The 27,566-nt window shown below is 36.2% G+C and overlaps 1 protein-coding gene across 2 annotated transcripts in view; it reads right to left on the bottom strand.

Moving 5' to 3' along the window:
* The window catches only part of TMEM245 (transmembrane protein 245), a 75,111-nt gene that overhangs the window by 31,967 nt on the left and 15,578 nt on the right, over window positions 1-27,566 (bottom strand). Inside the window, exons 5-12 of one of the 2 annotated variants that reach the window (XM_027881881.1) lie at window positions 25,063-25,269; window positions 21,176-21,345; window positions 16,416-16,439; window positions 10,318-10,422; window positions 8,936-9,018; window positions 6,727-6,817; window positions 5,833-5,931; window positions 2,096-2,227 (exon numbers count right to left, since the gene is read on the bottom strand). In XM_027881881.1, coding sequence (XP_027737682.1) covers window positions 2,096-2,227; window positions 5,833-5,931; window positions 6,727-6,817; window positions 8,936-9,018; window positions 10,318-10,422; window positions 16,416-16,439; window positions 21,176-21,345; window positions 25,063-25,269 — 911 coding nt within the window. The remainder of the gene's footprint in view (window positions 1-2,095; window positions 2,228-5,832; window positions 5,932-6,726; window positions 6,818-8,935; window positions 9,019-10,317; window positions 10,423-16,415; window positions 16,440-21,175; window positions 21,346-25,062; window positions 25,270-27,566) is intronic. The other variant, XM_027881882.1, reaches the window with a different exon arrangement.

The following is a 27,566-nucleotide window of genomic DNA, read 5'->3' as shown; positions in this document are numbered from 1 at the left end:
ACTCCCCTCATAAACAACACACTCATGAAAAAACAAAAACAAAACCCAAACAAAACCCGAAACAAAACCTCAAAAAAACAGTTTGGGTTGGAAGAGACCTTAAAGATCATCTAGTTTCAATCTCCCTGCCATGGGCACGGACACCTTCCATTAGACCAGGCTGCTCAAAACCCCATCCAATCTGGTCTAAATACCACCCAAAGTCCTACAAAAAAAAATAAAAAAAGCAAGCAAACAAACAAAAACCACAAACCAAACACAAAAAATCTACCCTCAAGAAAAAACAAATCTCTCAAAACAACCCCCCTCAAAAGCACTCACATAATTTAAAGTATTGGCCCTTCCCAATTCAGTATGCCATTCTAATAACCCATTGTTCTTCAAAATACCAAGAGAAAGATTTTCATACTCCGATAAAAACATAAATCCTGAATGCAGTAAGGTTCCATTGTATCCTAGGGTAGGTAAGAAACTTGTTCAGAAACACGTGACTTAAGTCAAAACTATTCTTGTTTTCAGCATCTCCAAGTTTTAAAGACCTGAACAAGCACAGAAATCTGGTTTTCATTAATTTTAACATGAAATATTTATGCAATGCACCGTGGATGAGCAAACCAGCAAAGAAAATGCTGCCCAGTAAAGATGTGAAATCAGGATTTAGAGCCATATACTGTGCTGGCTTGTTTACAGTCCCTCCTTAAGGACATGAGTGTATGGAGAAAAAAGACAGGTGTTTCCCACAGCTGATGAGTAATGAGTTCATGGAAATAAACAGGAAAGCAAGTCAATTGCTGACAGCTTTTTTTTTTTTTTTGTGAACTTTGAAACCAGATTTTAGAAGCAAGTATGTTAGCTAGATGAATAGTTTAGTAATAATGTATTTCATTCTTAAATATTTAGTCTCTTTACTCTTTTTCTCACATTTCTCTAGCCCATTTAGATTACTGAAGCACACTTTTCATCATGGTTTTTGGGCACTGCACAGCAATCCTGCAAATGACACAGCTAGCACTTATGTAGTTTCCCCTGTCTCTCTTGTTGGCTTGCCTAAAAGGAAACTCCATATTGATTTTAAATCATGATGTGCTGTGCATTTTCATAACTTTGCCTCAAGCATGAATGGCCAACTTCGAGAAAGTATTAAGCAAATTTCACTACTAACTGAAAAAAGGTTTACTGCAATAAAAAATTTCCCTCCATTTTTTCTTGTTTCACAGCCTCTTCTATGATAGAAACTGTAGCAATTTAAGTAGCAGTTGAGGGAGGACAGAAAAAGCACACATGCTCACCAGTCTAAACCAACAACTGTCTCAAGACAAATACTCACTTTAATTGTATCCACGAACTGTTATGTTGTCATTTAGTTATAAACAATAGTGCTCCAAAACGAAAGATATTTCTAGTTTATGATAACAGTTCAGGTCAAAGAGATTGGGGATTGACTCTGTATATGAAACATTTTGGACTCTACATAATTTTTTAGTGAAACACTTCAGTTTGGATTTCTTTCGATACTTTTTCTTTTTCCCCTTATAAGATGAAAGGTCCAGTGTATTAATTCAAGAATTCACACTGTGTAAAATATTAAATTAGTTCTCTACAGAACTTTCATAAGAGAGAAATAAGATGCTTTCAACCCCAATAATAATATAAGGAAAAAAAATAAGATTAAAAAAAAATACTTTCTTCGCTTTGTTTTATTTTCACAATCTCTTAGTCAATAGTTTCTTCAATTATAACCTAGACCAATTGGTTTCTTTTTAAAAAGATTACATAATATAAAGCATTGAAAACCAGCTTGCAGGTGGCACAGGTAATCCTACAGTAACAATCTGTATCAGGAAGATGTCTAGGAATCTAGTATCAGTGAAGATGCTGAAATCACGAGAGTTTCTTCATCATAAACAGTTCTGTTTGGTTTATGGTTATATCTAAAATAGGTTTACAATAATTTCTTAGATTATTGTAAGCAACACTAAGAGCATTTCCCCAATTTTCCATGTTCTTGAATCCATAACCTTAGTGGTACTCCAGGGAGAAACTGCCATCAGTTAAAAGTTAGACCAATTTTGTAATAAGTGCAAAGAATACATACCGAGAGAAATGTTTCAATGTTATCATGAACAAATGATGCGACATCTTGCCAGTCCAGAATATCTCCAAGCCAGCTGTTTTGACGGTTTATGTGCCACTTGTGTCCTTTGTGTCTTCCAGAATGTGTTACATTCTGAAAAAGAGAGACAAAGACATCACGACAACAGACATTCAAAAAATTTGAAGATATGATAAAGCCAAAGGGCGATGTTTTAGACTGATGCTTTCTTAATGAGGATCAGTTCCAACATGCATCTAAATGCCTAGTGCTGCTTTAACTGTCATCCCCAAAAATACCTGGAAATACTCTCTACACTGAAAAAACTAACATCTGTCAGAAAACTGTAGTTAATTATCCCCTATAATTACATTTCTGTATATTGTAGTCGTTTACCTCTGTTACAAATTAACTTTACTGCAAGATAGATACAATGGTATCCATCTTGCTTTTAATGAAAGCACACAAGAAAGTAGTATTGATTTCAGTTACTGCCTACATAATTTACTGTTCGCAACATAAAAGTTTTCCCAGTTAAACCCATAAAGGAAAACGCAAGCAGAAGCCAAAACAAGTAGTTTTTCTCACTGTTAGTGTCTGTTTCTCCACAGGCAATGTTCAGTCACACAAAACGTAAAAGCTAAACTGGATGCATGAAGGATTTCTTTTGACTATAAACCTTTGTAACTGCAACACAAGACAATAGGACACGGCCATAACCACAACAGCTAATTCCTTAAATGGTTCCACCCTAATTATAAAGTTGCCTATTGTCCAATGAATCACACCTGATGACCATCTAGAATAAGACTATTTGTCTCAGTCTGGGACTGTGGTAAGTGTTTCAGAAAGAGATGTCAAAATTCTTTGTAAGTGAGTTTAAGTAAACCCGCTGACACCAACAGATCTCATCCTAATCTTTAATAGTAAGAGACTTCTCAAGTTCTTAAATCTGATTTTCATAATAAGCATCCCACTACTTCTGTTGAAATTTTCCAAACCTTTAGCCTTACCAGCCTGCATTCAAAACGACAGTATCTTTTTTTGCCATACATAGCAAAGTAACATTCCAAGTGACATTTCTGCACTAATTTATCTAAGAGCATTACATTTTCCGCTTATTACCAATTCTTTCTAGATGCACAGTTACACTTTGTGATACATAATTAGCATAATGAGCTGGCAATTTATTTAGAGCATAAACATATGAGTAGTCAAAAATCTCCCTCCAATAGGGCTTTTGTATCTGGAAAGTGTATGAAGACCTATTATCTGTTCAACTAGTTCTACTTTTGAAGACAAGTCTTTCCATTAACTAGCAGATTTAGATACCATTTTCAAACATATTTCAAATTCTGTGTTATTCAGCAGCTATATTGTTGCACCACCTAAGGCCTCATGTGTTGATAAATAAAGTATCTGAAGACATTCCTCCTCAACAAAATGCACTACATCTCAAGAATAACAAAAAAACTCCACACCTGAATGGACTAGGAAGAGGAGATGCTTTTCCTTGATTGAAGAGTTATGCCTTAATCATCCAAATGGTTTATTATTCTGATACTTCATTGGGTACACAGATGTGGCAGTTACTGATCTTTCACATCTGTAGAACCTTTTAAAATATACACCACTTGCCACCTATTGATCTTCTTAGGAATCACAGAATCATAGAATCAACTGGGTTGGAAAAGACCTCCAAGATCATCAAGTCCAACCCAGATCCAACAATGCCGTGATTACTAGACCATGGTACTCAGTGCCACATCCAGTCTCATCTTGAAAACCTCCAGGGACGGAGAATCCACCACCTCCCTGGGCACCCCATTCCAATGTCTGAACAATCTCTGTAAAAAATTTCTTCCTAATATCCAACCTAAACCTCCCCTGGCTTTAAACCATGCTCTCTTGTCCTATTGCTGGTTGCCTCCTTTCAAGTAGTTGTAGAGAGTGATGAGGTCTCCCCTGAGCCTCCTCCAGACTAAACAACCCCAGCTCCCTCAGCCTCTCCTCACAGGACTTGTGCTCAAGTCCCTTCACCAGCCTCGTTGCTCTTCTCTGGACCCGCTCCAGCACCTCAATATCCTTCCTGAACTGAGGGGCCCAGAACTGGACACAGCACTCCAGGTGTGGCCTCACCAGCCCTGAGTACAGGGGAAAAATCACTGCCCTGCTCCTGCTGGTCACACTGTTCCGGATAAAGGCCAGGATTCCATTGGCCTTCTTGGCCACCTGGGCACACTGCTGGCTCATGTTCAGCTTCCTGTCAATCCAAACTCCCAGGTCCCTTTCTGCCTGGCTGCTCTCCAGCCACTCTGTGCCCAGCCTGTAGCGCTGCAGGGGGTTGTGAAAAGCACTGGTGTGAAATGTTTTACATGGATCTGGGCTATGAGAGAAGGGGCAAGATTTAGGAGCAGACTCTAGAGCAGTTGCCTCTGGCCCACAGATAATTGGTTGCCTCTTGGTACATCAATGGTAACATAGGGTGTCTAGTTTGTAAATGGTGGCCAGAGGAAGAACAGACTTCAAGATTAAAGGCAGTGAGCATCAGCGAATTCCTAAAGCTCTTTCTACCATTTTGATTGGTAGGAAAGTTGTTTCTTACCCTACCAGAAGAGAATCTACAAGACAGAAGCCTCACAGTATTCCCTCAAGTAACAGCTGCAGGAAAGAAATCCCACCACACAACAAACACAGGCACACCCTGTGCTGTACTGCAGCAACAGAAGTGCTCCTACAGCACAGGTAGTGACACAGAGCCCTACCAAACAGTGCAATGCTACAGACCACCTGACATACTGGTTGGATTAGTAAAAGCAACAGGTTTATCAGTGTAACTGAGAGCTGCATCAAAAGATGGTGCTTTTCTTGGTCAATCATTAAACACTGAATACTCTCAAGTGCTTAAGGTCAGAAAAATCTACTGCAGATATAGTTTCACTTTTTACTCGGTGGTCCCACGTTCCTCAACAATGTTATGTTATCCCTCAACAGGCCCTTCTACAGCATTATCTTCTCAGAAACTGATTCTTTACAACATATTTTTGACTACTATACTGAAACTGTTACTTCTTTTAATACAGAAATCTTCTCGGAACTTTAGAGGTACTTGAAAAATGATTGTATAAAGTGCTAACATATTATAATTGCAATTATTTAAATATACAGAAGTAGTTCAGGATTTTAATATTTCCATTGCACCATGGCTAATGAATTCCTTTTTCCTTTAAAAGGTAAACAGCATTGCCAGCATAAAAATGGTTTAACTCTTAGGAACTTTTCAAGATCCAGTGTACAGAACCCACTAAAAGATGGCTACAAAAATGCATTGTAAGAAACTTAATGAAGGGCCAATTTCTTTCTCCCAATTTCAAGTTAATGAAAGTTAAACAAATCACGCAGAATACCAGTTTTCTTTTTCTAACAGCTCAACAACACCAAAATTCAACAGAAACCTCCAAACTATGAGATTACCAAACACAAAGTGAGAGAAGCCTAAATTAAATGGCATATATAAAAACACACTTTACTACTTAAGTGAAGGACATACCTGTGGCTGTATTCAAACTGTGATTGTAGAATGATCTATCTTACTCGAAATTTTTCCCAGCTTTTTATTATGACCTTTACTCAGCATCCAAAGTTCTGCTGATCTCTTTCTCAGAAATGCATACTTAGCATAATTATCTCAGAGTACTAAGTGATAGCTTTTAGGAATACCATTTAAATAATTTACCTACCTTCACAAACCAAGAGTGATAAAGCCTGTCCCACAGCTCTAGCACTTGTTTTTCAATCACAGCGGTGTTATTCACTTTTTCTCCTAAAATCTTATGGAGCTAAAACATACAAAAACCTTTTATTATACAGGACAGGGCATCTACTGATGAACTCTAAGCTCTATGAATTACATAAGAGCGTTGGCAAAGGCATAGATCAAACTCAAATTATTAGAAAATATGAGTATCATTATGAAATACACACTTTGGACAACACGGTTCACAATATGAAGACTTTGTCTGCTAGAAAACATTCTGCTACACCAAGCTGAGGACTTCTTTCTGCACTGAAAAACCAATGTTGTGTCTAAAATGCTTAAATAAAAATTCTTGTTCATATCTTTGGAGTAAATATTTCAAACAATTTGAGATGTGTGCTTGATATCAAAACAAAAATATAATCGTGACAAATTCCCCTGAAGAAAGTTAGCTTAACTAAGTGGACGATGATTAAAAAAAAATCCAATCCACCACACCCCGCCCACACAGAAATTAGAACACAGGGGGAGGAGTGGTGGTGGTAATAAAAAAAGCCTACATTGTCTATGAGAGGACAGCTAATGCTAGGTAAAAAAATATTACTCAGTTTTATCTGATGCATTTTCACTGGGAATCATTAAAATGATGACAGATTCTTCAGCTATTAAAAACAAATAATCCTCTGAGCAGAAAAGACTACTGAAATTACTCCCACTCTTCCTTCAAGACAAAAACCAGAAAAATCTGTCAACCAGACAGTTAATCACAGAAAAGAACTACTGATGAATACATTTTTATTTCTTTCCACTCTCATGAAATGTAAGAAATTTAAAAAAAAAATAAACATTAAAGGGCGTTTTAAGAGCTCACTCTTACCTTATGCGTAATCCATTCTCGGCCATACTGGTACACATTATTTGCTGCGGAATTGAGTGCCTTCTGAATTACCTGGGCTTCTGGGAGCCAGCTGGGGTTTTTTCAAAGAAGAAAAACAAAGTTAATGCTATGTATTTTACTGATTTCATTACATCCAAAACACATCGCAAATCAACATTTTGAAACAACAACAAATCATTATGGTTAAATACATATAAACTTACTGCAACTAGAATATTTCCTTCTACGTATCAAGGAACAGATTTTCTCATAAGCAAAGCACAATTAAATCTAAGGCAAGTCCTTGCATTTGAAATTCTCCAAGGTTCCTGAAACCTTAATTAAATTGGTATCTCAAATTTTTCAAGAGAGATCTGCTCTTCCATCTGTATGTCTGCTATTCACACTATATTCTTAGCAATTTTCCTGGTGTTCTAATTGTCTGAAAATACTATATGAAGCAGTCTCATCTAGCTGTAAAGACAACCTTCTCAATTACAAGCGGACTGTAAATTGTTAACATAGTTTCCCTGAAAAAGCAACAAGGTTTGTACATCAGTTATTCCTGAGTCCTCACGGCACTACCCACTTGTGAATTTCTTCAGGGATTCACATCACTTTCAATGACCAAGCAATAGACCCTACTGAGTTGCCAGCATCCCAACACTTGTGAATACAAGACATGCAATATCTGCTTTGACTTTCTTTTTATATCCTGATTCAATGGCACTTGTTGGAGTCCTTCCAAAACAAAAAAAAACCCCACCGTTCAGGACATTTGTTCACATGACCCAAGATCAACATGGAAGCTCTTCTGTCTGTATAATCCTTCGCAAATGTTCTGCATTGGAATTCCAAGATATGTCAGTTGCTCAGCTCTGAATGTAATGTGAGCATCAAGCTCTGAAAGCTGGTGAAGCTTAATGGATTTGGCAAGAGGTATATTTACCCTTAATGAATTAAAATATAGTGGTTTGGATGCAAACACCAGAATAAAAATTTAGGCTGAAATTCTGGTAATTACTCAACTAATACTCTAGTATTTTCATTATGTGAATTAAGCTTTTGACAGTCAAATTTCCATTTTCATTAGTACCACTTACTTTCATCTTATGGCAAAATGGAAAGGCCAGACAAAGAAATGACCAGAAGGAATAAAACAGATTTTAAGCACTTTTCAATCTCTTGACTGTGATTACTTAAGTAGTGCTAAAACACATATTACTACAGTGGTTATTAACTATATCCTTTTAGTTTTGTTTTTGAAAAATCATTTTGCTCTTATAACACAGTATGTGCTTTCTTTACATACAGTTAAACCACCATCATTTTTGTTTAGAATGTGCCCTTGAGAAAGTCAACCGTTCTTGTTTGGGAGACTTTTTTTTTTCTCCTAGTATTAAATTGGTATCTCACCTTTACCCAGTGTCTGTTTAGCTGCAGCAGAATGAAAGCCATTTGCAACGTGGCCCCCCTTAAAATCATACTCCTCAATATCACCTATTCCCCCTCTGGTGTTCATGCAATCACTTCTTCGCTCACCAGTATGCTCTTGGTTTTCTCTAGATGCATTTCTCTCAAAATCTTCTCCCTCCCTTAATATTTGCCTTGGTGTTCACTGTAATCATTACACAGACTAAACCTTACAAACTTCCCACTGCATACACTATACACATCTACTCTTAACAGGAACAGCCCTTCCCAACTGAGTCATACCAAACTCTCCCTATCCACCATTCGTTCCACCCTTGAACTCTTCAATTCACTCCAAAAACATGGTCTTCAACTCCTATTCCCTCAATGGCATTCTGCAGCCAGCTCTCCACATTGAAAAAATAGTTCAGCTCTCATCTTGCACCCTTCCAGAGAGAGCATTCTTTGCCAGTACTTTTCTTCCACAGGTGAAAGGGAAAAAAATTTGACCTCTTTATTCTCTGTACCACATAAGTTTCCTCTCCACAGCTATAGTTAGAGAAGTTCATATAGCTGTCCTCCACCAAAATCCTCAAATGAGATACCACATGGAAAGTCCTCAAGAGTAATGCATAAACATTCCTGTTGCCTCAGAGTTTAGTTTTTACATCTGCCTGCAAGAGTCACCTCCATTTCTGTTCCCCTAGGGGATTTTTTAAATTAAAAACTATGCATAAGAGCACCTGGAAGTTTGTTCACCCACCCTATACTATTCGCTTAACTTCAGCATTCTTACTTTGCCCATTCTGGGTGACTGGCTACTGTCTCATTGATCAAGCTGCTTGTGACTTGAATCATGTGAACACTCTCTTGATGTACCTAAATTAAATATAGAGAGAAGAAATGTTATGTAATGCAAACTAGAACTCTTCCTACATTCAGCAAGACCTCTTTCATTCCCCCTTTATTTTCTTTTTTTTTTTTTTTTTGGATGGGGAAGAGGATGGCAGGTGAGGGGGTAGTGACCAGTTTGTACATTTAAAGAATAATTTTTCCAATGCAAACAACCCACTAAGGAGAATGATGTGCCATTAACCCCAATAAACAATACAATAATCATTATGTTCTGTCAATTTTTGTCACTAGTAACAGCAAATAGAAATTTAAACCTTATCACATCAGCGGAAAAAAAAAATCTAACAATACAGCAGTGCTGTCAAGGGAAGTACTAAAATACAAAGCCCAGTTTTAGATAGGCCTTTTTAAGCCATGGATCAAAGAAGTGTAAAAATTAATGAATGCTTAGCTCTAACATAACCAGCCATGCTATGAAGTGCCTCACCAAATAAATTCTTCAATAAGAATGATAAAAGGACACCTTTTATAAACATCCTAATGGTCCTTTTATGAATATAAGGAAGCTTTAGGCAGGAATGTTTGCACAATTTTTAAAGTTTTCTATTGTAAGAACTCAACATTATATAAGCCTACATTTTGGAAAAAGAATATTGACATCAGAACCCATTGATTTTTGTTCTGTAACTGTATTCAGGTCAAACATTCAACCTCCATTGACTGTTTCAAGTATAAACACAGCTCCGTTAAGGAAAAATAAAGGAAGAAAAAGTACATGAGTGACCTCTTCTGGTAAGCAAAAAAAAAACCCAACCACAAATGAAAAATCAGTCTCAGAGAACATCTGATCATGAATCTCAGCACATTTAACTCAAAACAGGATACCATGAGGTTATTACAGGCAATCACATAAACACATTGACAAATACATATTATACATTTTGCAAATGTTTCTGATGCAAGGAAAATGAAAAAGTTCTGCTGTTGACAAGGAGAGTGTAACGGATGCAAAACAAATCCATTCCTGTAATATATGAGTTAGTAATTCTTTTACCAGAATAAATTTTGTATTTCCAAATGTCTATATATTAGGCTTGTCATATAGGTAAATAAACACAGAAATTCAAAGAAATATAAATACTGAGACTCTGGTGTATTTCTGTATGTTTTACAGTCTTGGAATGGTGACAAATTCAACTACAGAGCAATCAGTTACTAAATATTTAGATAAATTCTTTAAACTATACAATTTAGTATAGATATCAGCAACCTTCATTAGCATTGAAAATGAGTTCTGTAATTACATTTGTTAGCACATTGTACCTTCGCAGTGAGGAGGAGGGCTAGCAGGAGGGTTCCTATCACTAGCACAAATATTATAAAAATGCTGATTATTTTATCTAGCATTTTCTCCAACCACACGATCATCTGTGCAGAAAAGAAAATAAACAAATTATGGCATATAACTCAATACTTAATGAAAGCAATGCTATATGACTATAAAACAGTATTGTTATCTTTATTTACAATCACAGTAAAAAATCAGGCTCTAATCTAACAGCATTTATGCCCAAGCTTGGAGATGAACAATTAACAAGCAATGTTAGCATGATTAAGGTCATGGTATGGCATGTGATTTTGCAAAAAAACATTTACACGTTACCACATGACACGGCAAGCTCTCTGCAAAGCAAGCAATAATTCAACAGTTACTTACTAGACCTAAGGGAGCTAGCATTCATGTCAGCTAGCAACCAGAAATTTATCTTTGTTTCTTGTCATTCATTAACTTGGAAACTTACAGATACTGTCTGCACAGGACTTCAAAGTTACCAAGGCATACTGTAACCTACAACCATAACTTTCAGATTTGAATAGCTAAGAGCCATTTAAATGACAAATGAGGTATTTTTGCAAGTAATAAAATTTTTGGACCTGCTCACCCCTTGTGAACTGAAATGGGATAGGGGGCATTCTACATTATTGAATATCAGGTCAGTTATTCAGCACCAACTATTTTTATCCACTTCCAATCTCAAAAGGATGCTCAGCATTAAGCCTGCATTAGTTAAACCTACTGATACAGGAAACAGCTGTGTATCTTGTTCTGTTAGTTTCTGAAAAGGCCCATTCTATACATGCCCACAAACAAATAGTGATACCACTTAAGATCAGAGAAATTCTGACCATTTCATTCAAAACAATAAAACTGCTCAGTTACACAACTTTGCAGAGTGCTCTATATAGTGGAAGCTGAGCTTCATTTTGTACATAAATTGGCTGTTTACTGAAAAGGTGTGAAAGCCCATGCAAGTCTGACCAAATACATTTTTCTAGCTTTCACATACCAATGCTACTCCATCTGGCATTATTACAAGAAAAAGCAGCAGCAGCAGAACTGTAAAATTTGTGCTTTAAGAGAACTGAGGTCCAAGTTATTGTGTAGTAGGTGAAAGTACTTTTGAGTACAAGTTATATATTCAACAATTAAGTTGGTAACTTTTTAGTTAGAAATCTGAAAAAACTACTAATATGCATGCTGATGGTTTACATCAATTCTTTCTTCATTGTTTGCCCTATCCCTACATGTGAAATTTGCCGTGGAACAACTAACTTCTACAGACTGCTGTGTGATGATTGAATTGGTTAATACTGAAGTCAAATCTCCTATTTGAAAAAAGGATTTTTAAGGTGTTTTTTTTTGATGTTCATCCTGTAGCAGCTGAGCAGTTAATGTACATCAAGCAATTATTTTTAAACTTCAATTTTTTACAACCAGCTCCTTGTTTGACCTAAATTAACACAAGGATTATATTCAGCATTTTAAAACTGTTATTCAAGATGATGATAAAAACTAAAAGAATACAAAATAGTTTTAAATGTAACAAGGTGTTGAGCCAGCAAGTTTTTTTAACAAAATCTGGACTATATTAAGAAATGATTCAGAGAGCATGAGGAAATGTGCAAAATATTTTGTCTTAGATATTTTTAACACTTTTCAGCATTGCTGACATATTTCAGCCATCAGAAATGTCTTGCCTGTGCTACCGCAGCTCTCTGAAAAACTTCGAGTAACCTCCACATGGGGCTGTTACCTCCTTGGAAACAAGACTGAAACAGGATTTGCTGTGCCCTTCCATGTCTCATACACATCTATGATTGTGCAAGATTATGCAAGGGAAGCAAGAAATAAAAGTCCCTGCTTTAAAGGAGAGAAATCAAAAGTATCACTGAAAAAACATTAGATGGTCAGGGGATGGAAATTTTGTAACACGGGCTTCCAAATGAAGCTGTTAAAAATTAAAGCTGGCAAAGTTCAGAAACTTTAGACAAAGTTCAAAATAATTGCTATTTACTTTCTAAGTTAGGGATAAAAGAAATCCAGTAGTCTTACACATAGCACCTTAATCAGATTCACTGAATCCATGTAATTAGAAGTATTTCCAAAGAGCCTTCAAAAAATGCTAACCTCAGTGATTGTGAGGGGTAACCTCAACAGAGCTGAGATCAGGATGAGGACTCTCTCCGAGATAGCACATGACAAACAAGGTATCTTTTCTTGACACTCTGTCTCGTGGGTTCAAATATGCCTAGACTTCCATTAAGGTGCAGCTGCAGAACATGTAAAGCCTGAACTACCTTTAATTTAGTTAGTAAAACTATGGCAGCACTGATGATGCACAGGTAGCAGCCTCAGTCATGCAAGCCCACCTTGTCTTTACTTACTTGGACAAGCAAGACAGATGAAAGCCAGCTTTGCTAAGGTACTGCAATAACATCTCTCAAAATAGTCTTAAGGAGATCCAAGTTTTATAACTGGTACAGAGACATCACTGGAGAAGACTGAATTGGACTGAGTATTGCAGAAGTAAAAGCAAACACACAACATTCGCTTAGGGCTCTATTTACTCCTCTCTCTCTCTTTTTTTTTGTTTGTTTGTTTGCTATTGAAACTCCCTTCCTCTACATTGACCCACAGTGCTTCCTTAGCAAGCACTCACTGTTACACACTCATGCTAAATAATGCATAGGTGCTATGTTACTGCAGGTAGGTTGCTCTGTTAAATCCCTTCATGCTTGTACTTACCACTATATCAGGTCTAGACTTCTCTCTTACCCCAACCCTGCCAGATTTCCCTTTATATCCTTCCTGTAAACCATGGGCATGCACACAAAGACAAACATGTACTGACTAAACACTAGCCATTAGCCAGAGATTATTAAGTTTTTTATTCAGTTTCAAGCTTCTAATCTAAAGGTTAGTCAACAGCAGGAAGCTGATGCTGCCACAACATCCAAAATTATGCAAAGATAAAGGAAAGCCAGGCTCCTAAGCTACAGAAGGTCACACTTGTAAAACCAAACTGAAATGTTACTGATTTTTGATAGACTGTCCACAAAGAAACTATCCTAAAACTATTGTCACAGTTTTGAAGGAAAAGGTTATCAATTTCTTTTTTTTTTTTTTTTTTTAAATTTAGCTCACTGGAAAAAAAGTTTAAGATGAGTTTCATTCTATTAGAAAGTTTCTAAATAATTTGCAAGTTCTCCCTCTTTCAACTTCTGGGTGATGATACAAAGCATATTACACTAAGCTGTAATAGAACTACAGTCCATGCTTATCAGAAATCCTACTATCTAGATGGGTTCTCCATGTTATGCAGTATGACACATCATCTATAAATTAATATTTTCATGTTTCGCACTGCACAGTCATTAGAGCAATAGTTTTTCTAGTATGTTTGATTTACTGCATTACTCACATAGTGAAGACCTACTTAATTTTCAATTAAATCTACATAAAAATACCAACAGGGATTTTTTTTTTTTTCTGTAAAGAGCTCCACTATTTACAAGGACTGTTTTTCCAGGACGTTTCTTAGACTTGTTATTTCTCCTTAATTCAGTTAATATTTGAGGATATCATCCCACTAATATCATCTGATGAGAATAAGGAGAAGCCTGTAAGCAGAACACATCCAAGGGTTATGCTGAAATGAGTTTGTTGAGCAGTTAAGCTAGAAAAGGTAGAGAACAGTCTACAGGGGGTCTCAAGTCTATTTACACCAGTGTCCCTCCAACAACAATGGCAGAATTTAGTAATTCCTTCTAAAGAGTTCTGACATAGACAATGTTATAAAGAACAAATTATGCTAGCCCAACTGAATCTATTCTATATTTTGGGTTACATATGCCATGAACACGAATTACAAAGCCAAGGTTTGTCACTAGCAGTCCAATCCACCATCATTTCAAACTCTACCACAATCAGGTGATTATTTTTAATTTTTCATTTCCTGCTGGAATATCAGAAATTTATCTAGGTGTTCTCTGAAGCACTTCCCTTCAAAGATAGGTAAAAAGTAGAAAGGTGCAAAAGAAATCAACCTTGTAACTGTATCCAGTGTTCTGCATTACAAATCCGCTCTTTTCTTTGCCTCTGGTAGTATATGATTTTTTTTTAATTATTTAAAAAGAAGCAAACAAACAAACAAAACAAAAACCCACCCACAACAAAACAAACCCACAAGATCCTGACACTGCATATTTTTTCATCTTGACTATAGTATTATTACTATATGCTCATGCACAGGAGTTAACACTGCATCTAACACCATAGGACTTTCAGGATTTCTACCTCTGAAACTTTAAAGTAAACCAATAGTTTTCAAAAATAACTCCTAGGAACTAACAAATCCCACTCTGTTAAGAAACAATATCCACAGGGTTTTGCCAAATAATGCAAATCTTTAAACTAAAATTAAAATCCAGACATTTTAGAGTTTAAAGCAATTACACTGCAACCTATCAATATTTTCAAACAAGCAAATGACAAATTCAGAGCCAGAAAAAAAAGTAGTTTAGACAAAACTTTCATATGTGGCTCAGTGAACTCAGCTTCTCACCTGAACTGTGCTAACAAACCAATATATAACAAGAAAAAAAATTATGAAGGGTTATGGTTGTACATATTTACTAACCACAGGGCACTAAGTAAGACAAACACTTCAAAATTGGGAAATAAAAATGTAATTTTAAACCAGGAAAACTATAGTAAATGGCAAAAGAACACTCAAAAATTCCCCTCTTGGGAATTATACAATAATAAAATATTTGTCCAATATAACTGGACAAATATAACTAAACTTGAAGCAAGCAACTGTACCCTCTTGATCAGAAACATAGAAAGTCCTCCCCCCCCAACATACAACCCTGGATTCACTCATCAAATACTGAAGATCAAATTTCCTAAATTCATTAGAGCTGCTTAGCCTAGATACTACATGCAGCATTATTCCTCATCTGCCTCCCCCTGTAGATACCAGCTATGCAGTCCCATTTCATTGTTTACAAGGACCTTTTATGTATATTTTATCACATACTAGATTTTGACTTATAAAACTCTGAGGTCCTGCAGCCATGCACACACTGTAGGCATCTCTCCCCAGATCTGTGCTTGTCTCAAGCAATACCACTGCCCAGGTCCCAGAGAGATATTAATGCATCAAGGACTTGCCTAGATTTCAGTCACACATGAAGCCAAATCAGTTTTAACTTCTCTTGGAATGGCAGTTCCCCAAAGAACAACAGTTAAACCTAGCTGGCTAAGATGAACCATGGGAACTGGGAATGACAATTCTTATAAAACATGTCACACATATTTGAAAGTCATACAAAAGGAAAAAAATATTTTAGCTGTACCAACTACTTTAATTTTTTTTTCTTTTATTCTTTTATTTTATTTTTACTAGCCCTCACTTCCCTTCAGACTGTTGTTAAATACAGCAGTTCTAAGGTCACACAAAGTCTCGTTTCACTCCTGGTACACTCCATATCAGTATGTATGTATTCACTCCTGGTGCACTATGTGCTATGCCCATGTACACAGGCAAGTTTGACACTTCAAAAGTAAAAGATTTACAGCACTGATTGAAACCAGTCAATGCACTATTTGCAAGAGCTTACACTCATAACTTTACAACTGCCCTTCACAACCTCACCACTCCCATGTTAATTCAGTTCACTGATGCTTTCCCTGAGCAGAGAACACCTCTCCAGAGCAGGAGAGAACTGGTTTTGTTCTGCGTACAAGTGGAGACTAGGTGGAGATCAACTGTTCTTAAATGGAAGTGCCACTAAATCAAACTGCTGCTTGAAATGCTAATGCAATATTCTGCTGTACAAAACATTTAACTATGTGCATTCAGTGGAGTAGAAGACAAGAGATCAGGTAGAATTATATGACCTTCAGTAGCTTATATCAAGAGCTGGAAAAGAGGCATTCAAGAGAGAGATCTACAAAGCAAGGCATGTTAAGGAGTGTTCATGCTGCAAAATAAAAATAATAGTAAAAAAAAAAATCAAACTCCCCAAAACCACAGAATCCATTAGTTGGAATCACAATTTTTCTCTTTATTTACCTTCTTATTAAGCCAGTGCCACAGCTTGTCAGTGGCAGGGGGAGATGGAAGAAAAGGGAAAAAAAGACAACACAGTGGAAAATTACTGAAAAATGCAGTAATAGGGAAAAAAAGCAATGACAGGCAGGCAAAGTCATCCACAGAATGAAAATGAAATTGTCTTAGACACAAAGGTAAATTGTAATAGGAAGAAAAGATCATAACTTCTAATGCAAGAATGTAGGTATTACTATTAACATGCAGTTTTTCAAACAAGGAGGGATATAACAAATAGGAGCAACTTTAATGATATTAACACAGCTATCAGAATAATCTGGGCAATTCCAGTTCAATTATACTGAGAACTACCATTTCAGATTTCAGAGCAGGACTTGTAAAAGGACTTTGAGAAGGGCACTTTAACAAAACACCAAAACTTAACATGAGATACTTGTTTATTGCCTTAATACTCTCATTCAGGCAGTTTCCTATATATTTCAAAACACTCCTATTACGTCAATTACTGTTAAATAAATTTTATAAGTTTTTTGGTACCACATTTATATTAAAACATTCACATTCAATGGCACAACATCAAATACATAATTAATTCTGATATACATACAACAGCAACTGTAGATCAAATAAATGTATGGATTTCATTTAATCCTCCTTGCATTTCTCAACAGTCAACAGTTAATTTCTTCTTTTGCACTACAGTTATTTTTCCTTACTGATACTCATCCATATGCTCAAGTACACTCATTTTAGGACCTAGTTTATGTAGTACTATACTCTTAATTCTAGCCATTAGTAACCAATTAGCAGCATAATAACAACAGTGAAAAGCTTTAACGCTGTTATTCATCTATGCTAGAGGTTAAGATCAAGTATGTGATGTTTACTTCTTCCTAAAAGCAAGACCATTGAATGCTCAGTAAATGTAATGTGTTCACCAGTAGACACTAATTATATTAGCTCCCAATGGAAACAAAAGGTAAGAATATTTCAAATTTTAAAAAATCTCATAATGTTCATTTAGTTAGAACAGAGGCAAGAAACAGATTTACAAAAAAACATGAACATCAGGAAACAAAAATAAAATATGCCATAAAGCATCCATTTTGGTAGCTTTTATTATTCATGGAAATAATCACAGCAATAGAAAGCAATGACAAACCTTCAAAAACCTCAAACTGACACTGTTGAATTTGTTTCTATTTTATTTCTTCACTTGTGGAATAATTTATCAGTGAAAACAGGTAGCATTTCTCCACTATGCAACTCCATACAAATACATCAAAAGCTAGAGCTCTATTATCAGCCCAAGATTTTAGCAGAATGTAAAGGAAGCCTTTGGGATTTTTCTGTAATTTCAGCCTCCTGGAATTGGATGATACATACAATGACTAGGAAACACCACCATATGTTATAGTCAAATAACTAGGAAATAATGCTATATGCTATAGTCAAAAATAACTATATTTTTAATAATATTTTAGATAATACCTGAGAGGCCCTACCTGCCCACTAGCTTACCAATACTGATGTTTAAGTAGTTCTACAGATGTAATCAATCTACATTTGAAAATAGGCTACATCTTAATTCTAATCTTCAAGTCATCCAAAAGTATTAAGACCATAGCCACTTTTCCAGTATTTTATTGGAAAACTATTTATCTACAATCTTATATGCCTATGAAAGTATTTCCTATTGTAATATATGCATTGGTAAAGATTCTGCACATTTTCTGTGGTTGGCTTTAACTACATAGTAAACTTGGTACCAGAAGAAATAAACGTTGACTTTACCCGAAGCCCAAACAACCTAAACAATACATATATAAAATTTTAGTGAGCTACACCCAGAAAAAGCACATAACTACATGATTCACTCAAGTCCACCAGAAAGCACATCACAACTAGTGGAAGTCTAATGCATGCAGATGAGCTACTGCCTCTGCTGCTGAGCTCCCTCACAAACTCTATAATCAAACTACAGTCATTATATTGAAAGACAAGAGTATTATTAAAAATAAAAAACTATAAGTAAACCAAATTGAACATGCATGATATCATGTCTATAAAGTTTTAAGATGACTTAGTGGATGACAACAGAAAACTCCCTACTCTTTCCTCCAAGAAGTCTCTCACAGTTGATCCACTGCATCTGTTGACTTCATTGGGGAAATGCGTAACCAGGAACTAAAGAATACAGTAAGGAGATCCTATTTTCAAAGGATTAAAGGAGGTGTGCACATACAGGCATAGACTGACCTACTGTTTATAAGGAAAAGTAAAAGCAATGCCCTACTTCCTTTTCTCTTGACCAGAATTTCTCTTTATTTCAAATTTGTCTGCATTTCCAAGATAACCAGAGGTAGATGAGCAGTTGGAAAGAAGAGAAGCAGTTCTTTTCCTGCTGCTTTTATTTAAAAAAACAGACGTAATTAGTAAAGCTCAGATTTGTATGCACAAGCAGTACTCTCCCATTATTCACAATGGGTTATTTTCCAGACTATCTACACTAACCTCCTGAACTTTGTTTGGGATAAAAAGACATGTCACTCTGTCTTCCTCATCCTCACTGTGTTTTACTCAAATCTGGAACTATTTCCTAATTGGGCATACTAAGTTTGCCAGACCAGGTAGTACCACTAAATATTTGTGTGAAACAGACCTTGTCAATGGCTTGTTGTACTTTGGTAAGGGCCTAAATATGTTCTGATGCTGAGATTCAGTTTCCAATTAAATTAGTATACAAATAAAAACCCCAACCAAACAAAAACCCTAAGCAGCTTTACCTCCCACGAAAACAAAGTACAAATAAAATACTAGAAAGTTAAATAACTAATTGCAAAGGAAATTAAGGTAAGCTGTAGCAATTTACTACTCAAGTTTCTATTTTGTTTGCATATTTTTTTATTTCCTCTTCAACAGCCCTTATTGAAGTCAAAACATTTGATAATCCAAATTAAATACAGTTCATCCATCCTTTCAAAAAAAATCTTGCAAGGATGTCATTTTCAATTCTCTTCTTTCCCTGTCCCCACAAAAAACATAACTGGCAATATTCTACGGCATTGCTTCCCAAATTCTCAGAGATATGATGCATCCATGTTCCAACAATATACAGAATAAGCATAGCCAGTAGAACTTAAAAGATATAGAAGCGTTAGTGTGATAAGCATTGGAAGAACACGTCATTCCAGCCACCCATGATAAAAGCCAGTTGAAACGAATTAGAATAGGCACAAATGATGACAACACAATCATGCAGAGTATCAATTGTATTTCTTGTAACAACTAGGAGAGCTTAAATTGGTTTAATATATACAGCAAAGACTCAGAAGGAAAATATGACTATCATTTAAAAAATGGGAGGAAGAAGGGAGATGGAGAAATGACTTATGCCAACACTGTTCTTTTGCTTAGACAAGAACAACATGAATATAAACTGACCTTTAATAAATTTAAGCTGAAGAGCAGGGAGTTCTGCTGCACACTAAAGCCCTACCTTCTTTAAGGAGAAAAGACTTAGTGGAATTAGGAAGGATACTGTATCATACAGTTATGCAATACAAGGGTACTAAACTTGACAACTTATGAAATACAATACATTCAATATTGTGTCTAGAGAGTCTTCTTACTTACAAAACAAAACCTTTTAATGAAAAGCTTTGTATACTGTAAGCTTTTATCCCAACATGTTAATACTTTCCACTACCTTTGGAAAACTGCTTTATTGCATTCATAGATGCATTTTTAAAGGTTTTTCCTTTTTCCAACTCCTAATGAAGCCTGTGAATTTTTTTTTCCTAGAGCCCTTTTAATGCTTCTGTTGACCTCTTGACATCCATTTACCAATCAGATCCAGGCTTAAGCTCTTCTCTGTGCTGTAGGAATTCAGAGCTATAAACTGCAGACCAATCTGCCAAGGTATAGATGCTCTGACAAATGTACTTACAGGGTTCAGTTCTTCAGTTACAGAAACTCTGAGATAATGGCTTTTTCTAAAGCAGAGAACATTTCAACAACACAGTTACAGAAAGCACATTCTTATACACTGGCAGAGCTATTACAAAAAAAAATCCATCAGTTTATGTGAAAACTTAAATTCTAAGTGACGGACACTTTATAAATTTCACGGAGCTTTCCAACTCTGCAATTTGCTATGCAAATGTGAGCATGTTTTGAGCGGGGGAGAATGGAGGGTAACACAGACGACTTATTGTATGGCACTTCCCAAATATTTTACCCCACATACTTCTTCTCTTACAGAGGGAAGACTCACTTCTGTGTGACCATACTACTTTGTTCAACAATTATACTTCCCCACAGTATAAACAAATGTGTGTCCAAATTATCTCAGGCCCTACTTACAGAATACAATGGTTCAATTTTTAAATTAAGTTTTCACAACAAAAGTAGGAACATTTTATCCTTCACACTAAAGCTCATAAAGTTTAACTTCAAAATCTTTGGGACTAAACCATGAGAGGTCTGCCTTACTCAGACAAAGAAGCTTATAAAGCTAAGTCAACATTGAGAAGTGACTTCTGTCAAGCTTTGCCTGTAATCATTTAACAAATTTAAATGCATACTTAAGTGTATGAATAGTGACAGAAGAGACATAGTTTAAAATACACCATAAAACAGTTTCACATGAAAGACATATCCATTAGTGACAGACATTTATTTTAGAATCAAAGCATCTCAGCATATGGTGAACAGAGAATAAAACAAACTTTCAAGTTGCTTAAGGAAGTAAGCAGAAATACCTTACTGTCAAGCTTTAGCATGACACTTCCGAGTCCTCTGATGGGCCGTGGAGCAAGAGCCTCCTGACGTTCCTTCACAAAATTCTCAACAAATTGCCACCAACTTTTGCAATGGTTTGCCAAGAAGTTCAAAACTCCAAAATGAACCACGAGTTTTTTAAGTGCCCAAACTGTAACCATAAGAAGGAAATTAAGTATCAGAGATTTCAGACAAACACCACAAGACTACATACCTATTCCATTCCGAAAGACCTATGAAAAAGAAAGGAAAAGACTTTTGAGTTTTATTTCCCAGTAGAAACCACTCTCAGAATTTTCAAGTGGTTTTAGTACTAATCTCCTCACTCGCTTCACAGCTGGGCTTATCCACATGGAATTTAGATGACAGCAGAAGAAAGGTGCCCGCACACTATTCAATACTGCAGCTAAAGACTTGAACAAGAGCTGGGTGTCATTCCATGATTCCAGTACAGTGGATTTCTCACATGTTCATACACACACCACGACAGGTGACTCCACGTAAAATACCACATTCAGAACTTAACAGCATAATATAACTTTAACTTACATATAAAACAAAATTTTCAGCCTAAATTCTTAAGTTTTAGGTCTTTACACTGTTTAAATTATACCTTTCCTTGAAGAACTGACAGCAGACTTATTTCACTATATTCACTTTACTATATTTTACTATAAATATAGTAAAGAAGTATCCATTTTAATCTTCTGCAGAGGTACTACTGATTTTGCTTTTAAATATCAAAAAGGCAATTTTGAGATCAGCCTTGTCTTGGCAACATTTGGTAGTGAACTCCCTCTCACTACATTCAAATGTATTTTTAATAAAGCTTTTCCTTTACAATGAAAGACTATTCTCCAAACTGGATTCATTACTTACTGCCATATGTTAACTCCACAGTAGCTGGCAGTACACTACCTCATCCTGAAAAATCCACACCATGCTTCTGCCTGGAGATGCACAAAATAACACACATAACCTAAAAGTTTAACTTTCACTATCCACAGGGCGCTTATCAAAGTTCCACAACAGCCCATCGTCTGCAAGCCACACCTGTGATAGTTTATGTTCTTGTTCGGGGAGAGCCAGTGCATCAATTTGCTGACATTTGGTTCACCTACCCTCTGGTACCACCATGTGGCAAATATGGGATTTATTCTCTTGAAGAAAGAATAATCCAAAAATTTTTCTACTGAAGTCATGTGTCAAACACATAAAAAAGAAGAAAATACAGTGCAAGTGCCAGCACCAAACTTAAAGGCTGAAGTTTTGTACAATGAAATGCAACTCATGGTCAATACACTAACTGCTGCTCAGCAAAACTGGACAAGCTTGCATTTTACAAGGTGAACAACACATCTGAAACGGCATTTCAACTTTCCACTATAATTTAAAAATAAGTATTTGAACAATATCACCCAAAATAACTGAATGTACATTCATTGCAAAGATGATGTCAGGAAGTGTTACAGTCAAGCAAATGTCTAGTTGTATTAGGTTAAAAAGAGGTAAGAGAGAAAAAGCTAAAGGAGGACTGTTACTAGAATGTTGTGAGCAAAACTATAAAAAGGCTGCTTAATAAGAAATTCCAAACATCCCAGGAAGCAGAAGATTACCTGAAGACAAAAGAAAAAACCAATACAACGGAACAACAAGCAAGGAAGCAAATGAAAGATCTTAAAAAAAGGCAATACCAGGATTCCCAGGTTCACATCACTGAACAAAATGCTCCAAGTGTTCCACGACCTGTTTTACTGCTTAGCTTTTAAATCCATAGCAGTTCTTTTCACCTTTTAATTTTACGGTTTAATTACGGTATATTTTTTCCACCCTCTTCACTAAGCAATTTTAAAAAATTGCCTCATTCCATTGAAGTACAAATGTATTTAAGGAAAAATGTTAATGGTACTACGATGTTTCTAATAATCTAAATGTTGCTTCCTATGAGTCCTCTCTACCAATAAAAGGAACTCTGGTGAAATTAACACCTTTCTATTTAAGGTTTAGGGGAGGGGTTTTTTTGTGGATTTTTTTTTTTTCTTTTACATACTAGAAGCATTCTTCTTAAGGTCTCAGAAGTGGCTAAAGTTATAAGCCTCATTAAACTTGAACAGTTTCAAGGGAGTTTGCTTTATAAGCCTTCCTATTTTCCAAATATTTTAACTATTAACTCTCCTATGATGATTCCAGTTTATCATAATTAACCTTCTGACATTTAATGTAATCAACTGTTCTAAATTTGGCTTCATTCACCATTATACTGTTTATTTGTAATATTTTTGTGATGATCCAGTTATATTCAGCTATATGCTAAGAAAAAGCACTTAAAGGTCTAGTGTCACTGCTAAGGCAATAAGTAACAAATATTCCCAAAAGTAATTTCTCTTTCAGCATAAGTTTATTGGTTGGGTAGTTACTTTAGACCTAATGACTGGCAGCAGAAGTATTCATTTGTTTCATTTATAGATATGGACTTTAATCTAGATTTGTCTGGCTCAAGCTTAAAGCCATTCACTGCCATCTGTCTAACTGCAGAACTGTTCCATCCATTTTTCCTCCCACGCAAGTAGGCATTTCTGAACACTGGTTAAGTCACTCCTTGACTTTTCAATAAACTAAGCCACATAAGCTCTGCTTCTAATAAGTCTAAAATTCATTTTCTAATCTTTTTATCACTTTTGATCACCGTTTCTCATGATACCTAGACACCAAAACTGGGAAGTTTCTTCTGTAGTAAACTACACTGGAATGAAACAAAGGTCAAACCCCTCTCTCCTCTTACCTGGCATTCAGCTATTTATATGCCTAGACATCACAATACCCCTGAGTTGCTGCTACAGTGCCACAGCCAAAGGTGCAGTTGTTCCTTTTACTGTGCCTCCAGGAGTTCACAGCCCCTTGAGCCATTATGGCCCTACAGCCACGATTTCCAGAGGCACAACTAGATGGTTTACACTATCTTTGTGTATTGTCTGCAAATCTCAAGGTTTTGGTAGCAGGGTGTCGTCTGGGGTGACCTTCACGAGGAGAGACACAGTTCCAGGTGGCTCCACAAAAGATCCATCACAGGCCATATCTGAGCCCTGCAGGCACAGGTCTGTGGTGCTTTGGTGAAAATGTATTTAAGAAAGGCCACAAAACACTAGACAAGGAGAATAGGAAGAAGCATAGTAAGAACAAGTAACTAGAGAGGAAGAAGGGACAGAGGGATGTATAGAGATAATAAAAAGGCCAGGGAAGCAGAAGTGTTCCACAGTGGAACAGGCACACCACTCAGAGGGACCAGAGCCTGTGGAGGACCCATGCTAGAGTAGGTATACCTCCTGAAGGGACTACGGTCTAGGGATAGGAAGCCTGAGCTGGTACCTCCATAAAGAAGGGACTGCAGCTCATGGATAAGCCCAGATTGGTTTTGCGAGCACTTGGCCACTATCTGGGGCCAACCCAACTTGTCCACGGAGCCTAGCAACCTATTTTTGATAGAACTTAAAAGTTAACATGAGTAAAGCTTCACTATTGAATAACAGCTATTTATAGGTGCAAAAATATGAAAGAGAAGACATTAAGAGGAGGAAAAACTAACTTCTCTAAACTAGAAGTATTTTTACTACATAAGGTACGGCACTCCATTTCAAGTAACTACAACAGTCAACAGACAAAGCAATTTTACAGAGTTAACCACATGGTTACAGACAGCACACATCAATCTTCTTATCTGAAGCTAAAATTCATCTTAACAAGTCTTGAAGAAGTTTTAATTTAAAACTCATACAACCCTACAAGCCTTTCCTTCTATTTTATTTAACACAGTGCCTAAGGTTAGCTAAAGTCATCATTTAACAAATATTTCTAACAATTGGATTATTACCTGCAAAAGGCACTGGCAATAGCTGCACAATCCAAAAATTTAGCCAGATCTGAACAATGACGATGGCCCACACAAGTGTAACAAAGTAAATATCACTCGTTTTCTTTTTTCTAAGAAAAGATCCAATCTCAGGTCTTTGTCTGTTCCCAGAAGAAGAGGAGGAGATAGATGGTGCAGCACGTGGAGGCTGATCACCTTCTGTTACTCCTAAAACAAACACATGCAAACAAAGAAGTAGAAATTATCACGTTAATATTCACAGCAAAATAGAATATGCTCCCTATTCCTGAATTAACTTTTTCTTTCTGCAGTGGAGGAAGAGGGTAGAGAGCTGTGTTTTGTTGTTAGTTTTGGGGTTGGGTGGTTTTGGTAATTTCTATAAAAGACAGCCTTGGCACTGATTTGCATTTTGAAAAGTCAGAACAGGGCTGTGTAAAGCTCTCCCACATCCCGTAACACCATGCCAAGTAGTGCTGGGAGCAGAAAAGAAGAAAAGTTGCTACAGTTTCTAAGAGGCCTCCTGTCACTGCGGATAAATTACAAGCCAAATATATTTTATCAAAGAACCATAAAACCATGAGAAACACAAAGTATAATTCACTTCTAAAAGAAATCTGAAGTCTTAAAATTAATCTTTGATTTCCCTTTACTTCAAGTACTCAAAAAGGAATCTTAGATTTGCTCAAAACTCTTTAAAACAAAATAAAAAATACAGAGCATACACTGAAGAGAAAGCTCGTACCTTACAAATTTCTTACTATACTACTACTTTTCCTGAACACTTACAACACAAACATAGCACTCACACTGTGATCATGAATTCTTGCCTGTGTAATACACATTAGTAACACCAAGCATAAATTAGTGGGTAACAAATGTTGTCATCCTCTCACTCCAAAGTTAACACACATGAAATTCAATTAAAAAATGTGAACCGATGTGTTAAAACCCTTATACATGAACAGTAAACAGTAATTTCATGCAAAAACATTATGTTCAAATTAAAATTCTTGTATATAGAATATGGCAATTTATTATTTATTAAATTTTCTCAATGGCAAGTCTGCCTAGTATGAGAGACACCAAACCCATTTTCAGCCACTCTACACAGAATGTCTCCCCGGAAACACCAGTATTAACTTCTACTGAGTCTCCGTGCTGGTGTCAAAACACACACATTTCCAACACACCATTACTTGAGAAAAATTTGCAGCCATAATGGAGGAACACACACAGAAGAAAACCTGAAAAGTTATACTCTATGTTGAAGAATAAAAGGCAATTTATTAAGCTGGTACATACCACAGCTGGTAAAAAACGAACACCACTCTTTCACTGGACTTGTGTCACATCAACACATCTTCTCCCATAAAGAAAAGCTGTCATAAAAACTGTTCTACAAACACACTGCATGCACATCAGTCAAACAACTCATGTTCCACACACGCGCTTTTTGCTGCAATGTGTCACCAAAGCCATTTCTAGCCTAGAGCAAGACAGCCTGAATGTGCAAAAAGACAAGACCAATTTGTCATACGTGTACAGTAGGGGCAAGTGACAAACTCCGCATCCTCACACACCGGATGAACACTCTTCTTTTGCTGCAGAAGTCTGCACTGGTGTTCTACAAGCAAGTGGAACTATTTTTAGAGCTTATAAATATATCTCCCACCACACTAATACAACAACGCAGATCTATTAATTCACCCAACTGAGGGACACTGGGATGATGACAAACATCAGCTGGTTGCTGTTTATGTACTTGGTGGAATTTCAGAATGCGGGAATTACAGCATGCATGCAACATGAAAGAAGGAACTGTGCAAGCAGCTGAACGCAGCAGAAGCTTCAGGTGGGGTGGTTCTTGGCCAATCAGTATGTGTCTCAAAGGGATGATGGCCAGCCCTACCACACAAACTACACTTCTGAGAAAAAGAAACAAGTTAATTTTTCATAAGAGAAGAGAAAAAGTTACCTGCAAACAGAAATTTTCCTAAAAAGACAAACTGTTTTTGTCATATAGAAGAGGGTACTTCTCAGCCTGTTTTTAATGAAGCAGAAGAGTACTAACAGAAACAAATGGACGCACTAAAGGAACACAAATTTGGAAGCAGTGTATCCATAACTGAGAAATCTCCTCTATCAATTCAACTTACTGAACACTTCTTATTTTTTTTGCTTCAAAATTAAGACAGTCAACATAAAAAGTAACATTCCAACAAGCAGAAACTCAAATATTTATCAAAGGAAAGGAAGTACTAAAAGCTAAAACAGAACTATAATCTTAAGTCTATGCCTAAGATTAAAGTTATTAAACATTTTTTGCCCAGAAAGTCCTTAGTAGATTTACCTTCGTGAAATTAAAAAATAAAGCAAAACATTCCTTCTTTTGGTAATGAAAAATTTGATAGACTTTTTTTTGCAATGAAGAAAACCTTAATTAAGTAACAACAGTAATGTTAAAAGCAGTTAAGAGCAATTAAACAGCCTTATTCTCTTACAAT

The sequence above is a fragment of the Empidonax traillii genome, unplaced genomic scaffold, assembly GCF_003031625.1.
Source record: "Empidonax traillii isolate 1590-97213 ecotype Southwest subspecies unplaced genomic scaffold, ASM303162v1 scaffold98:size2021230, whole genome shotgun sequence".
In the NCBI taxonomy this organism is placed as follows: domain Eukaryota; kingdom Metazoa; phylum Chordata; class Aves; order Passeriformes; family Tyrannidae; genus Empidonax; species Empidonax traillii.
The sequence above is the reverse complement of the archived record's forward strand: the minus strand, read 5'-3'. Positions and strand labels throughout refer to the sequence as shown.